Source organism: Pan paniscus, chromosome 3 (assembly GCF_029289425.2).
Source record: "Pan paniscus chromosome 3, NHGRI_mPanPan1-v2.0_pri, whole genome shotgun sequence".
In the NCBI taxonomy this organism is placed as follows: Eukaryota; Metazoa; Chordata; class Mammalia; order Primates; family Hominidae; genus Pan; species Pan paniscus.
The window spans coordinates 86,123,120-86,140,816 of NC_073252.2; the positions used below are offsets into that span (position 1 = coordinate 86,123,120).

Genomic DNA, 17,697 nt, shown 5'->3' on the forward strand with positions numbered 1-17,697 from the left:
TCAGGTCACAGCTGGTCAGTAACTAAGCCTGATACAAAGCACCTCCTTGGGTGAGGCTATGCCTCACCCAGGAAGCACAAGGGGTGGGGGAAGTCCCTCCCCTAGCCAAGGGAAGCCGTGAGGGACTGTGCCACGAGGGATGGTGTATTCTGGCCCACATACTGCACTTTTCCCATGGTATTCACAACCCGCAGACCAGGAGATTCCCGCGGGTGCCTACACCACCAGGGCCCTGGGTTTCAAGCACAAAACTTGGTGGACATTTGGGCAGACACCGAGATAGCTGCAGGAGTTTTTTTTTCATACCCCAGTGGTGCCTGGAATGCCAGCGCGACAAAACTGTTCACTCCCCTGAAAAGGGGCTGAAGCCAGGGAACCAAGTGGTCTAGCCTAGCTCAGCAGATCCCAGCCCCACAGAGCCCAGCAAGCTAAGATCCACTGGCTTGAAATTCTTACTGCCAGCACAGCAGTCTAAAGTCAACCTGGGAAGCTTGAGCTTGGTGCGGGGAGAGGCGTCCACCATTACTGAGGCTTGAGTAGGCCCTCACAGTGTAAACAAAGCCTCTGGGAAATTCGAACTGGGTGGAGCCGACAACAGCTTGGCAAAGCCACTGTAGCCAGACTGCCTGTCTAGATTCCTCCTCTCTATGCAGGGCATCTCTGAAAGAAAGGCAGCAGCCCCAGTCAGGGGTATACAGATAAAACTCCCACCTCCCTGGGACAGAGCAGCTGAGGTAAGGGGAGGCTGTGGGCACAGCTTCAGCAGACTTAAACGTTCCTGCCTGCCAGTTTTGAAGAGAGCAGTGAATCTCCCAGCACAGCGCTAGAGCTCTGCTAAGGGACAGATTGCCTCCTCAAGTGGGTCCTTGACCCCTGTGCCTCCTGATTGGGAGACACCTCCCAGCAGGGGTCGACAGACACTTCATACAGGAGAGCTCCAGCTGGCATCTGCCGGGTGCCCCTCCGGGAACAAAGCTTCCAGAGGAAAAAAACAGGCAGCAATCTTTGGGGTATCTTTGCTGTTCTATAGCCTCTGCTGGTGATACCCAGGCAAACAGGGTCTGGAGTGGACCTGCAGCAAACTCCAGCAGACCTGCAGCAGAGAGGCCTGACTGTTAGAAGGAAAACTAACAAACAGAAAGGAATAGCATCAACATCAACAAAAAGGACATCCACACCAAAACTCCATCCAAAGGTCACCAGCATCAAAGACCAAAGGTAGATAAAAATCTATGAAGATGAGGAAAAACCTGTGCAAAAAGGCAGAACACCTCTTCTGCTCCAAAGGATCACAACTCCTCGCCAGCAAGGGAACAAAACTGGATGAAGAATGAGTTTGATGAATAGACAGAAGTAGGCTTCAGAAGGTGGGTAATAACAAACTCCTCTGAGCTAAAGGTGCATATTCTAACCCAATGCAAGGAAGCTAAGAACACTGATAAAAGGATAGAGGAATTGCTAATTAGAATAACCAGTTTATAGAAGAACATAAATGACCTGATGAAGCTGAAAAACACAGCACAAGAACTTCATGAAGCAAACACAAGTATCAATAGCTGAATCAATCAAGCGGAAGAAAGGATATAAGAGATTAATGAAATAAACTTAATGAAATAAAGCGTGAAGACAAGATTAGAGAAAAAAGAATGAAAAGGAACAAACAAAGCCTCCAAGAAATATGGGACTATGTGAAAGGACAAAACCTATGTTTTATTGGTGTACCTGAAAGTGACAGGGAGAATGGAACCAAGTTGGAAAACACTCTTCAGGATATTATCCAGAAGAACTTCCCCAACCCAGCAAGATGGGCCAACATTCTAATTCAGGAAATACAGAGAACACCACAAAGATACTCCTCAAGAACAACCCCAAGACACATAATCATCAGATTCATGAAGGTTGAAATGAAGGAAAAAATGTTAAGGGCAGCCAGAGAGAAAGGTTGTGTTACCAACAAAGGGAAGCCTATCAGACTAACAGCAGATCTCTCTGCAGAAACCCTGTAAGTCAGAAGAGAGTGAGGACCAATATTCAAAATTCTTAAAGAAAAGAATTTTTCACCCAGAATTTCATATCCAGCCAAACTGAGCTTCATAAGTGAAGGAGAAATAAATTCCTTTACGGACAAGCAAGTGCTGAGGGATTTTGTCACCACCAGGCCTGCCTTTCAAGAGCTCCTCAAGGAAGCACTAAATATAGAAAGGAAAAACTGGTACCAGTGACTGCAAAAACATACCAAATTGTAAAGACCATCAACACTATGAAGAAACTGCATCAGTTAATGGGCAAAATAACCAGCTAACATCATAATGACAGGATCAAATTCACACATAACAATATTAACCTGAAATGTAAATGGGCTAAATGCCCCAGTTAAAAGACACAGACTAGCAAATTGGATAAAGAGTCAAGACCCATCGGTGTGCTGTATTCAGGAGACCCATCTCACATGAAAGATACACATAGGCTCAAAATAAAGAGATGGAGGAAGATCTATCAAGCAAATGGAAAGCAAAAAAAGGAGGGGTTGCAATCCCAGTCTCTGATAAAACAGACTTAAAACCAACAAAGATCAAAAAAGAGAAAGAAGAGTATTACATAATGGTAAAGAGATCAATGCAACAAGAAGAGCTAACTATCTAAAATCTATATGCACCCAATACAGGAGCACACAGATTCATAAAGCAAGTCCTTAGAGACCTACAAGGAGACTTAAGACTCCCACACAATAATAGTGGGAAACTTTAACACCCCACTGTCAATATTAGACAGATCATCGACATAGAAAATTAACAAGGATATTCAGGACTTGAACTCAGCTCTGGACCAAGTGAAACTAACAGACACCTACAGAACTCTCTACCCCAAAGCAACAGACTATACATTCTTCTCAGCACCACACAGCACTTATTCTAAAACTTATCACATAATTGGAAGTAAAACACTCCTCATCACATGCAAAAGAATGGAAATCATAACCAACAGTCTGTCAGACCACAGTGCAATCAAATTAGAACTCAGGATTAAGAAACTCACTCAAGGCCAGGCGCCAGTGGCTCATGCCTGTAATCCCAGCACTTTGGAAGGCTGAGGCAGGTGGATCATGAAGAAAGGAGATCAAGACCATCCTGGCTAACACGGTGAAACCCCATCTCTACTAAAAATACAAAAAATTAGCTGGGTGTGGTGGCGGGCACCTGTAGTCCCAGCTACTCAGGAGACTGAGGCAGGAGAATGGCGTGAACCTGGGAGGCTGAACTTGCAGTGAGCCAAGATCATGCCACTGCATTCAAGCCTGGGCAACAGAGCAAGACTGTGTCTCAAAAGAAAAAACTCACTCAAAACTGCACAACTATGACCGGGTGTGGTGGCTCACGCCTGTAATCCCAGCACTTTGGGAGGCCGAGGCGGGCGGATCATGAGGTCAGGAGATCAAGACCATCCTGGCTAACGTGGTGAAACGCCATCTCTACTAAAAATACAAAAAATTAGCCGGGCAAAGTGGCGGAAGCCTGTAGTCCCAGCTACTCAGGAGGCTGAGGCAGAAGAATGGCGTGAACCCAGGAGGCGGAGCTTGCAGTGAGCTGAGATTGCACCAGTGCACTCCAGCCTGGGCAACAGAGCGAGACTCTGTCTCAAAACAAAAAAACAAAAAACAAAAAAAAAAAAACTGTAGAACTACACGGAAACTGAACAACCTGCTCCTGAATGACTATTGGATAAATAATGAAATGAAGGCAGAAATAAATAAATTCTTTGAAACCAATGAGAACAAAGACACAACGTACTAGAATCTCTGGGACATAACTAAAGCAGTGTTTAGAGGGAAATTTATAGCACTAAATGCCCACAGGAGAAAGATGGAAAGATGTAAAATCGACACCCTAACATCACAATTAAAAGAACTAGAGAAGCAATAGCAAACAAGTTCAAAAAGCTAGCAGAAGACAAGAAATAACTAAGATCAGAGCAGAACTGAAGGAGATAGAGACAGGAAAAAACCCTTCAAACAAATCAACGAATCCAGGGCTAGTTTTTTGAAAAGTTTAACAGAATACATAGACCACAAGCTAGATTAATAAAGAAGAGAGAAGAATCAAATAGACACAATAAATAATGATAAAGGGGATATAATCACTGATCCCACAGAAATACAAACTACCATCAGAGAATACTATAAACACCTCTATGCAAATAAACTAGAAAATCTAGAAGAAATGGATTTTCCTGTACACATACACCCTCCCAAGACTAACCCAGGAAGAAGTCGAATCACTGAGTGGACCAATAGCAAGTTCTGAAATTGAGGCAATAATTAATAGCCTACCAACCAAAAAAGGTCCAGGACCAGACAGATTCACAGCCGAATTCTACCAGAGGTACAAAGAGGAGCTGGTACCATTCCTTCTGAAACTATTCCAAATAATAGAAAAAGAGGAACTTCTCCCTAACTCATTTTATGAGGCCAGCATCATTCTAATACCAAAACCTGGCAGAGACACAACAAAAAAAGAAAATTTCAGGCCAATATCCCTGATCAACATCAATGTGAATATCCTCAATAAACTACTGGCAAACTGAATCCAGCAGCATATCAAAAACCTTATCCACCATGATCAAGTCAGCTTCATCCCTGGGATGCAAGGCTGCTTCAACATATAGAAATCAATAAATGTAATCCATCACATAAATAGAACAAATGACGAAAACCACATGATTATCTCAATAGATGCAGTAAGGCCTTCGATAAAATTCAACACCCCTTCATGCTAAAAACTCTCAATAAACTAGGTATTGATGGAATGTATCTCAAAATAATAAGAGCTATTTATGACAAACCCACAGCCAATATCATACTGAATGGGCAAAAGCTGGAAGCACTGCCTTTGAAAACCGGCACAAGACAAGGACACCCTCTCTCACCACTCCTATTCAACATAATATTGGAAGTTCTGGCCAGGGCAATCAGGCAAGAGAAAGAAATAAAGCATATTCAAATAGGAAGAGAGGAAGTCAGATTGTCTCTGTTTGCAGATGACATGATTGTACATTTAGATAAGCCCCTTGTCTCAGCCCAAAATCTCTGAAGGCTGATAAGCAACTTCAGCAAAGTCTCCGGATACAAAATCAATGTGCAAAAATCACAAGCATTCCTATACACCAATAATAGACAAACAGAGAGCCAAATCATGAACTTCCATTCACAATTGGTACAAAGAGAATAAAATACCTAGGAATACAACTTACAAAAGATGTGAAAAACCTCCTCAAGGAGAACTACAAACCACAAAGGAAATAAAGAGAGTACACAAACAAATGGAAAAACATTTCATGCTCATGGATAGGAAGAATCAATATCATGAGAATGGCCATACTGCCCAAAGTAACATAGAGATTCAATGCTATCTCCATCAAGCTACCATTGACTTTCTTCACAGAATTAGAAAAAACTACTTTAAATTTCATATGGAACCAAAAAAAAAGCCTGTATAGCCAAGACAATCCTACGCAAAAAGAACAAAGCTGGAGGCATCACATGACCTGACTTTAAACTATACTACAAGGCTACAGTAGCCAAAACAGCATGGTACTGGTACCAAAACAGATATATAGACCAATGGAACAGAACAGAGGCCTCAGAAATAATGTCACACATCTACAACCATCTCATCTTTGACATACCTGACAAAAACAAGCAACGGGGAAAGGATTCCGTATTTAATAAATGGTGCTGGGAAAACTGGCTAGCCATATGCAGAAAACTGAAACTGGACCCCTTCCTTACGCCTCAACTCAAGATGGATTAAAGACTTAAATGTAAGACCTAAAACTGTAAAAGCCCCAGAAGAAAACCTAGGCAATACCCTTCAGGACATAGGCATGGGCAAAGACTTCATGACTAAAACACCGAAGGCAATTGCAACAAAAGCCAAAATTGACAAATGGGATCTAATTACACTAAAGAGCTTCTGCACAGAAAAACAAACAAAAAAAAAAACAAAAACAAAACAAAAAAAAAAAACAAAAAAAAAACTATCTTCAGAGTGAACAGGCAACCTACAGAACGGGAGAAAAATTTTGCAATCTATCTGACAAAGGGCTAATATCCAGAAACTACAAAGACCTTAAATTTACGAGAAAAACACAACCCCATCAAAAAGTGGGCAAAGGATATGAACAGACACTTCTCAAAAGAAGACATTTATGTAGCCAGCAAACATATGAAGAAAACTTCATCATCACTGGTCATTAGAGAAATGCAAATCAAAACCACAGTAAGATACCATCTCACGCCAGTTAGAATAGCAATCATTAAAAAGTCAGGAAACAACAGATGCTGGAGAGGATGTGGAGAAATAAGAATGCTTTTACACTGTTGATGGGAGTGTAAATTAGTTCAACCATTGTGCAAGACAGTGTGGTGATTCCTCAAGGATCTAGAACCAGAAATACCATTTGACCCAGCAATCCAATTACTGGGTATATACTCAAAGGATTATAAATCATTCTACTATAAAGACACATGCACACATGTATTTATTGCAGCACTATTCACAATAGCAAAGACTTGGAACCAACCCAAATGCTCACAATGATAGACTGAATAAAGAAAATGTAGCATATATACACCATGGAATACTATGCAGCCATAAAAAAGAATGAGTTCATGTCCTTTGCAGGGACATGGATGAAGCTGGAAACCATCATTCTCAGCAAACTAACACAGGAACAGAAAACGAAACACTGCATGTTCTCACTCATAAGTGGGAGTTGAACAATGAGAACACATGGACACAGGGAGCAGAACATCACACACTGGGGCCTGTCAGGGTGTCGGGGGCTAGGGATGGGATAGCATTAGGAGAAATACCGAATGTAGATGATGGGTTGAAGGGTGCAGCAAACCACCATAGCACATGTATACCTATGTAACAAACCTGCACGTTCTGCACCTGTATCCCAGAACTTTAATGAAAGATAAAATTTTTTTAAAAAAGCACCTGCTTTTAACAGTTTGTTCTTCACCAAGTCAAATATTTAGTTTGAAGTTCAGAACACTAAAAGATAGGTGACATGGTGAAATCACAGTCTAAAAAGGGAGATAAAGTCAGGAGAAGAAAATGTGAATGCAACTATAATTATTAGTCTTCTAACACTCTCTCCCCTCCCAGCCTCCAGGTGGACTTACAGTAAGAGTATGGGCTCCGCAGCTAGGAAAGTTCACTTTCTCTCATACGATATTAACACCTTTTCAATTACCATGAGGCTCCCCAAATTGACCCCATATATACCTAAGTTTAATAACTGGGAAATCTATGTAAATGATATTAATTGTCTCATTATTATATTAATTATACTATAGCCATATCATTACTATAGTAATCAGACAATTCACTCTACATTTCTGTTATGTTTAAAATTTCACAAAAAGTAAAATATTTTAAATGTATTGCTTCAGTCATTTAGATAAATAAACTAGGAAGTCAATAGCTGTGCCTTCACAGTCTATTTTCCCTAGATATCCTAACAAGCAACATAGGGCAATGGCTGCCTGAAGGTAAAGAATAGAGTGGAACAAACCACCTTACTGGAAAGATAAAATCAAACAGAACCAAAGCAAAGAAAACCCAATCACTCATAAAGCGGAAATAAGTAGTGAATGGTGGCATCTCAGAGTTACTCTTCCAAACAAAATACAGTAAAACACCCTGAACAGAAAGGACTGTCAGAAAGCATAATATGAAGTATAGACCATTAGAACATCTCATTCTTCATTGCTTCTAAGTAAGGGATATCACAGGGGATTACACTATAGCCATTACAATGCAAAAAGCTCATTTTCACCCAAAGCTTCAAATATCTTCTCAGCAAATCTTCCAAACATATTAATCAATTGTAAAGTTCATTCATTCATGTCATTTTTTTCTTCACAATCCTCTCCAACCCACAAGAGGAGGAGTTACTTTGTCTCTCTTGCCCACAATTGTATCTCTAGAACCTAAAAGACAGCTTAGCATACAAAAGTCTGTAAACATTTGGCAGAAGAAAAAGAGGCAGAGAAGGGAGGGAATGAGAGACAAAACTATTAAAAGAAAGGCTATTTAAAAAAAGACACTACATAAATGAGAAATAAATCCTAATTTGACCAAATATAATTTTGGAAGCCAAATTATAGGAAACTGAAACATATAGAGCAGGGGTCCCCAGCTCCTGGGGAACCAGGATGCACAGCAGGCAAGTGAGCAAAGCTTCATCGGTATTTACAGCCGCTCCCCAATGCTTGCATTACCGCCTGAGCTCCACCTGTCAGGTCAGTGGCGGCATTAGATTCTCATAGGAGCATGAACCCTATTGTGAACTGCATGTACGAGGAATCTAAATTGTGTGTTCCTTATGAGAATCTAATGCCTGATGATGTCTCACCGTTTCCCATCACCCCCAAATGGGACCATCTAGTTGCAGGAAAACAAGCTTAGGGCTCCCACTGATTCTATATTATGATGAGTTGTATAATTATTTCATTATATATTACAATGAAATAATAATAGAAATAAAGTGTACAATAAATGTAATGCACTTGAATTATCCCAAAACCATCCCCCCTACCCTGGTCCATAGAAAAACTGTCTTCCATAAAACTGGTCCCTGGTGGCAAAAGTTGGGGACTGCTGATACAGAGCAAGAATCCTTGGACTCTCATCACTTATCAATCCCAGAAATATACCTCAATAGCAATGGAACAAAGTCCCTTGGAGGAAGAGTGACTAAAAGGAGGAAGAGAAAAAGAGGAAGAAGAAAAGTTAGTGCAGACACGGAATGAGACGTGACTTAAACCATGAGGTGGGGGAGGAGCATAAGGAAAGGCCAAGTGATAAACACTTTCACATACAACACCACATTGCCTCACTTCAGGTGCAGAATTCAACCAATGTGAAGATTTTTTTTTCCAGGTTAATTTCCACATTCATATTATGTAACAAGCCACTTTTCTCATTGTTATGGAAAGCAACCATTTTTGACCATACACATTACAGGAAACTTCTGAATCAGAGTCATTTTATCCACACAGGGAAAGTCCTACTTATGCTGATCATGATGCTTTCAGTTTTTCCACATTACCTTGGAGTCTGCCACTTTATCCAGACCTAACTCTTGAATGACCCTGTTAATCCGTTCATTTTTTTCATGATTCGTCATAGTTGTTGGAAGCCGAAGAGCTGCTGAGAACTGTAAGTTTTCTCTCACCGTCAGAGTGCCCATCACAACATCATCCTTAAGGCAAATTGCATTTTAATGAGACATAATGATAATGAGTCTTTTCTAAGACCATGACTGTTTAGTATACATAACATAATCCACAAAGATAACATAACTAAGATAAAGTTCTAGCTAATGATGAACCTGCAGTTCTGCAAATGACAGTTAACTCCATAGATGTCTGCAAAGCCTGCTATAATCATTTTTCACCCCCTATCTGTACACCCAAATAGAATGCAAGTAATTATGTTAACTACCAGCAGATATTTCCAAACTGCTTCATACAAGGATTTGCCAAAATATCTTTCTAAGCTAGGGGAAAAGAAAGGTGAAGGAAAGGCAAAAAAGGATAATAGTAGTATCTTTTAGAAATGATACAAAAACTAGAATTGGTATCACTGTCCTTACAAGGGCCATATTCCAGATTCTCCCTGCCTTTTCACATAAGTGTCTATGAGAAATTAAGAAAAGCTGCTGTAAAGAACGTCAGTTCTAGGACCATGTCACATAATCAACTGGAAGCACATTGAACTATCAGCCAAAGCACTTACCCATATAGAAACAGAGGAAACAGAAAATGCAAACCCACTAATACTTACTTGTACCACGTAACCTGAATTACATTTGAAATTGGCAGGTCTCGGTGCTCCATTTATCAGAACATCTCCAGATAATCCACTTGGATCTTTCCTTGCAGCTAAGACATCTAATAACCTATAAGAGGACATATATGTTGTGGGTCTAATAACCTATAAGAGAATATATACGTTGTGGGTTTTTTTCCCTCCAACACATGCTATATATCTCATGGCTACTTTGAATCCAAATTCTACCTTAGTTAGAAAATTAACTGGTCAAAAAATTCTATGGTTTAACTAAAATTATGCTTTTAAAAATTCTCACCTTTCTCTTTTCATTGTACATTACAATAAAGCCCCAAAACATAAAGCAAGACACCATTGGCTGATCAAGTACAGATCTCCCAAATGGCCCTTCCAGCTGTCTGACCTTGGAGGTACTAACACAGGCAATGTGCTCTTTTATCTAAGACTCATGCCTTTACTTACATCTTCTGCTCCCTTTCCCTACTTTCAATATTCTCCCATTCTTTTTCCTCCCTATTAGCTGATAACATGGTCAACTGCTACATGTCAATCACCTTATCAAGTCCTATTAGTAAAGCTAACCTAATAAGACTACCTGGTCTTTGGGAAAAAACCACGCAACTACAGTTATCCACAGCACCTAGAACCAGACCTGACATGCGTTGCAAATGCTCAATAAATACCTGCTCGCACACAAAAAAAGTGGCTTTTAAAAGCACATTAAAAGTGCACAGAAAACGCTTACTTATACTCTCTTATACTCACGAAGATTTGCCTCCACCTGTGGGTCCCAGGATGGCGTTGAGACCAGGTTTCATGATCCCACTGTAAACACAAAAACAGACTGATTTACTATTCCATTTTAAGTCAGGTTCTATTAATTTAGGGTAGGCACTGAATACACTCAATGAAGGTTGATGAAATTACAAATAGAACACAAGCACAAACCAACTCTTAAAGAAAACAAACAAAACAGGTCATGCATGGTGACTCAGGCCTGTAATCCCAGCACTCTGGGAGACCAAAGCAGGATTGCCTGAGGCCAGGAGTTTGAGACCAGCCTGGGCAACATAGGGAGACACTGTCTCTACTTAAAGAAAAAAAAAAAAAAGATTGTGATTTGATGTGTAATATATAATGGATGTTAATCACTGGTCAAGTCCTACAAGAAAAATGGCATAGATTCCTCTAAATTCCTTTCACTTATTCTCTAACCCATTTATATTTTCTGGAAAATGACATTCCACATTTAAAGTTCCTTGAAATAACTAACAGATTCTTGTGAAACATCTCTGTTACACTTACTGCTCTTAACACAGTGTGAAACGAAACACATGGTGTGTTCTGAGTACTGTTTGATGATCAGTATTGTATCTTCAAGTGGTCACATTTGCTACCTAGTCAAATTCTACACAATTAATAAGTCGCTAATTTGTGGAATACCGGTAGAAGTATTCTCACTGCTAAAATCTAATCAGCCCAAGAAACATCTAAGTAGAAATCGAGGCTGGGATAAAGCACTTCAGGATAAAAAGAAAACATGACCGAAAGAAAACAAAAGCCTTAATCCATTTAGAAAAGTAAAAGATATATCCTCAAGATATATCATTTTCTTCCTTGTTAAGAGTCAGATAAATACATTGGAAAATTCCAAGTTTAGAAGGAGAAGACATCACTTTGGTAGGGTCATCCTTTAATATGAAGACGTGGTACATACATAAGCACATTTCAAACAAAGTGGATATCTGAGGGTAGTGAATATTCAGATAGAGAAGGAAGGTGGAAAAAATTATGGCAGTGTTGACTGTGCTGAGACCCAAGAAGACGGCAAATAGTTTGATTTTATCCTAAAGATAGCAAGTAGAATGATAAGTGAAGGAACTGGAGAAAGGAGAATTTGGCCGGGTGTGGTGGCTTATGCCTGTAATCCCAGCACTTTGGGAAGCCGAGGCGGGTGGATCACTTGAGGTCAGGAGTTCTAGACCAGCCTGGCCAACATGGCAAAACCCCGTCTCTACTAAAAATACAAAAATTAGCCAGGCACGGTGGTGGGTGCCTGCAATCCCAGCTACTCGGGAGGCTGAGGCAGGAGAATCACTTGAACCCAGGAGGTGGAGGTTGCAGTGAGCCGATATCACGTCATTGTACTCCAGCCTGGGCAACAGAGCAAGACTCTGTCTCAAAAAAAAAAAAGAAGAAGAAGAAAGGAGAATTCAGTGTGGGGCCTGGCTTGTTCCTTTCAAAACACAGGTGTCTATGCCCATTCTTTCCTTAGAATTGATAAGTAAGTTACAATATATTCCACAGAGAAAGTAATATCTATTCCAAATGGAAGGTCAAAGCCAAAGACTATTTCATTCTCAAATAATGATTAGCACAGAGGCCAGTCCTATGATCCTATACAATTATGAGTGATAAGCAACTGCACCACAGTGCTTAAACCCAAGACTCCCTGAGCATTTACTGCCTGTTGTACTTGAACTGTCACAATTGTACAATGGCTGGTGGGTACAAGGGTGAAATGTAGCTTTCACTTTGCTCATTAACTGGGCTATCTCTCACTGAAACACTGCACAAAGACAATGGGAGTTAGGTAAACCAGGAGCAAGATCTAACAGAAAAATCTCTTACTCTTTCGGTGGACTCTTTCCTCTAAATGTGTAAAACAACATACTAATGATTGGGCAAATTTTCAAGGTGCATTTATCTATAGCTCTTGATGCATCTTCTTTATAAACAGCTCCCTAATAACTGCCTCTAAAATCACCATAAGCTTGTTATTCACTAAGGCTCCACTGTCAGAAAAGCCTTCCAGGTTTCTAAAATACCTACTCAAATAAAGACCAAGCAATCCTAAATGATTAACCCAAACCTCAACATAAATGTTCTAAGACAAAGAGCTTGGCTTACTACTTTGGGATGAAACCCTGGCATTACAGAAAACAACAACAATGTCCAGTCATAAATGCCAAGAGTTTCCATTTGGAGCAGTGGCTAAGTCCAACTTCATCCACTCAACACAATGATCAAGTATTTACTGTGTACATACAAGATATTCTTCTAGGGCATGGGAGAGTTGAGAACAAAACAAACAAACAAACGAAAAACAAAGTCTGAGCCCTTGTGGAGTTTACATTCTAGTCCAGGGATCAGCAGTTTTCTTAGACAAAGGGTTGTTGGAACAGGGCCATGCTCATTCCCTTACGTATTACCTAGGGCTGCTTTCATGCTACACCACAGCTGAGTAGCTGCAACACAGACGCATGGCCCACAAAGCTGAAAATGCTTATTAATACTATCTGCCCTTTATGGAAACAGCCTGCTGACCTCTGTTCTAGTCTATGGTCTACAATTCACTGGCCTGCCCACCCCACCCTCCACCCTTCTATCATCCCTGAAACTGCATTCCCCACCCTTATTTATTGCTTTACAGCATTTGCATGCAGGTCAGTGTCCCTCACTATAAAAGTCTGTCAACAAGAACAGCATGCCACATTGCTACCACCTCTCACACCCTCCTGCCCATGACATACAGCACAGTTGTGTTAAACCACTGAACATGAACCTGGAACACAGGGAATAAAATTTACTCCAAAATTTCCTGTCACCTCTATTACGTTTTAGTGGATAATGATTAATCCCTTGGTCTTGTTTTGTTTATGGACAAGAGAGGTCAATGCTCACCTCCCTCCCACCCTCCCATCCCTACACACACAAAATCTTCACTTTCTCAATCACCACGCCCAGGCCCTCCAATTTAGGGTTGGGGCTCCCATTGGGTCCTCTAATCAATCCTTTTATCAGCGTGAAAGTGTGTTCTGAATCCCCCACTAGGCTTTAAGGCTTCCCTGAACTGAGGATTTACCTGTGTCACTAGCATCTTGCACAACGTCCTGCACTAGCAGGCATTCAAAATTTGTTGAATAAATAAATTTCTGCATTTTTATAAATGGGATTACTTCTAAAAAGACAAGGAAAAATGTTTTCACCTTTTAAAAAACATTGAGAAGAGATAGCTGGAGGGTGGGGAGATTGTTTATATTATGGAATAGGAAAATTAGGAAGCATATCCTTAACGTACATCCTTAATGTACTTGCTGATTTTCTTATTCCATAATATAAACAATCTCCCACCCTCTCTAGCCAATTAGAGCTAGATTTGTCACTTTTTGAAATTTTACTAACATGGAAATATAGACAGAATCTTGAGGGTTCAGATCAGAATTGGAGAAATTAATGAGAAGCCATAGGTTTTAATCCATATACAAAGACAGCTATAGAAAGATAAAGATAGAAACTCCCAGGGTGCTGCGGGAATGGTCACCACTGCTCCCCCAGCTCTTCTCCTGCCCGCTTTGGCCAGATCTGTATGCACCTGCACATGGGAGGTAGTTTTTTAAAAAGTTATGCATGTATGTGTATGCGTATGTGTGTAGACGTATACGCATACATATATTCTCTAGGTCTCACTCCACTGAGAAAGCCTAGAAACAATGACATCCCAATAGCAATGAGCATTTTAAACACCCAGATTTTGGTTTTGTAAATATCTCCTCCATAAAAATCAACAGCTGATTCTAGGTCTGAGGCAGAGTAAGTACACAGTGAGTCTGGAACTGCTCGCTGTGCCAAGCAAATATTCAAAGAATGAGGCAAGGTGGGAGGAACACTTGAGCCCAGGAGTTTGAGATGTGCCTGGGAAACATAGTGAAACCCTATCTCTACAAAAAACTTAAAAGTTAGCTGGAAGTGGTGGCATGTGCCGGTGGTCCCAGCTACTCAGGAGGCTGAGGTGATAGGATCACTTGAGCCCAAGAGATTGAGGCTGCAGTGAGCTATGATCATGCCACTGCACTCCAGCCTGGGCAACAACGTAAGACCTTGTCTCTAATAAAATTTGTTTAATTACAAAAAGAGGCTGGGCACGGTGGCTCATGACTGTAATCCCTACATTTTGGGAGGCCAAGGCAGGTGGATCACCTGAGGTCAGGGGTTTGAGACCAGCCTGGCCAATATGATGAAACCCCGTCTTTACTAAGATACAAAAAATTAGCTGGGCATGGTGGTGGGCACCTGTAATCCCAGCTAGGAGGCTGAGGCAGGAGAATCGCTTGAACCCAGGAGCCAGAAGTTGCAGTGAGCCAAGATCATGCCACTGCACTCCAGCCTGGGCAACAAGAGCAAACCTCCGTCTCAAAAAAAAAAAAATAAAATAAAATAAAATAAAATAAAATAAAATAAAATAAAATAAAATAAGAATGAGGAGATATATCCAAAGAATGAGAGACGGAGAGAGGGAAGAACCCACCTTGAAAGATCTCCCACCAAATCAGGAACAATAAGAGTATGAAGGTAAAACATAATAATGCATTAATTGAATAAAATACAAATCCCTGACTCTATACTGGTGATAGATGAAGGTTTTTCCTTTTAGTAAAACAAACTAAGAGATAATGATAATAGAAAATCACTGTTTGGCGACTATGATAGTGGTGGCTGACTCAGGCAGGAGTCATCCAGTGGGGACTGAAGTTGGTGAAGTGTAATGTAGAATGGAGTTCCGGAATAACGTCAGTTTATCTCTCCTCATAACACTAATCAATTACCAAGGGGAAAGGGTGACATTATAGCCAAGTTTGGCAGACGTCAACATGACCAAGTGACCAATTTTAACATCACCAGGGGTGGGATGAGATAAGAAAATACCACATTGAATGAGACTGAAGAGACAGGATATGGTGGCAGTCAAATATGTGAGGGGCATGGTTGACCCAAGGCCCTGAGGACCTACCACGACCTTCATTACAAGGCTACATTTCCCCTTGGCTCCTCCTGGACAATGTCTGAGTGGTTATATAGGAGAGGGTCGTCTTTTCAAGAACACACACAAAGGAGTTAAGGAGAAGGAAGCACCATGTGGACAGCCTGCACTCACACGGTTCAGAAAAAACAGTAATGACCATGGCAACATGAAGAGACAAAGTGATGAGAACAAATGCAGTGAAATGTTGGCTGAGAACCTGAACGAAAAGGGTTATGTTCCTGAAACGTTCAAATTTAACATCAGGCCAGGTGCAGTGGCTCATGCTTATAACCCCAGTGCTTTGGAAGGCCAAGGTGGGAGGATCACTTAAGCCCAGGAGTTCAAGACCAGCCTGGGCAACGCAGGAAGACCCCATCTCCACACACAAAAAATGTTTAATTAGCCAGGCATTGTGGCATCTAGCTACTCCAGAGGCTGAGGCGGGAGAATCACTTGAGCCCAGGAGTTGGAGCTTATAGTGAGCTACGATTGCAGCACCACACTCCAGCTTAGGTGACGCAGCAAGACTCCATCTCTAAAAAATAAATAAATAAATTTGAAATCATTTCAAAATAAGTTATTAATTAAAAATTTTCCAAGAGTATAATGAATTTCTCTTAAAATAACAGGACATCCACATATCTATGGGAATGAATTTTTTTTTCCATAAGATCTTCAGCGTTGGTGAGGGAAAGCTCAAATGCTGGGTATGGAGACAAACAAGCATAAGAGAAAGATTTGTCCTAAGTCAGAAGAATCACAACTTTTTAAATTCTCATGGTCAGACTGTTTTTATCTTCTTCCCCCTGCAGAGGAAATCAGGTTATAGTGACTTAGTTCTAGAAGTGAAATTACAAAATGTCCAGAGGAAAAACCAAAATCAAAATTCTCATCAGCTTTTTTGGAATGTAGATGACTATCTGAATGGTGATGCTGCTATCAAACACAAATCAAAAGTAAGATAAATGACAGCAGCCCTTCCTCTACCTCCAGAAACTGTATTTAGAGTTGGAGCCAGCAGATAGGAGAAAGACTGGAAATACTACAGCCAAAAAGGCCTTTCTCATGGATACTTAAACAGGAAATGCCAGCAGCAAAAACACCAACCCTTGATGACCTTTCCACTAAAATGTGAAAGAACTGCAAGATCTGACTGCATTTTTATGAGCCTAGTAAGGAACACAGTTCTAGTCACGCAGTAAAGATGAACTCATCTATTGCTGAAATGCATGCCATTTGACCATAAAAAAAAAATGCGTGGCCTGGCACAGCAGCTCACACCCCAGTGCTTTGGGAGGCTGAGGCGGGTGGATCATGAGGTCAGGAGTTCAAGACCAGCCTGGCCAACATGGTGAAACCCCATCTTGACTAAAAATACAAAAATTAGCCAGGCATGGTGGCACACACCTGTAATCCCAGCTACTCGGGAGGCTGAGGCAGGAGAATCACTTGAACCCGGGAGGTGGACGTTGCAGTGAGCCGAGATTGTGCTGCTGCACTCCAGCCTGGGTGATAGAGCGAGACTCCCTCTCAAAAAAAAAAAAAAGTGTGAAGCCTTGAGCAGATGAGACTTATAGTGCATCAAGTTACTAATCTACTAGCTTTAAAAGATAAGATAAGCAAAATAAATGTACCCTCACAAAGTATGCTTTTTCTTTTTCTTTTAAGACAGGCTCTCACTTTGCCACTATTTGTACAGTGGGACAATCATCGCCCACTGCAGACTTGATCTCCCAGATTCAAGCCATACTCCTGCCTCAGCCTCCCAAGTAGCTGGGATCACAGGCACACACCACCACACCCAGCTAATTTTTTGTATTTTCAGTAGAGACAGGGTTTCACTATGTCGGCCAGGATGTTCTCGATCTCTTGACTTCATGATCCGCCTGCCTCGGCCTCCCAAAGTGCTGGGATTACAGGGATGAGCCACCATACCCAGCCACATGTGGTGCATTTTTTTAAAAAGTCTGGCAGTTACTTTGAGAGTTAAACATATACCTAAAATGTGGCCCAATTATTTCACTCCTAGTT

At 40.9% G+C, this 17,697-nt stretch overlaps 1 protein-coding gene across 5 annotated transcripts in view; it reads right to left on the minus strand.

Moving 5' to 3' along the window:
* ABCG2 (ATP binding cassette subfamily G member 2 (JR blood group)) overlaps positions 1–17,697 on the minus strand; it is a 143,511-nt gene that overhangs the window by 30,017 nt on the left and 95,797 nt on the right. For all 5 annotated transcript variants that reach the window (XM_055111612.2, XM_003811274.6, XM_055111613.2 and 2 more), the window contains 3 exons: positions 10,629–10,688; positions 9,858–9,972; positions 9,121–9,273 (listed from right to left, as the gene is read on the minus strand). In XM_055111612.2, the coding sequence (XP_054967587.2) occupies positions 9,121–9,273; positions 9,858–9,972; positions 10,629–10,688 (328 nt within the window). The remainder of the gene's footprint in view (positions 1–9,120; positions 9,274–9,857; positions 9,973–10,628; positions 10,689–17,697) is intronic.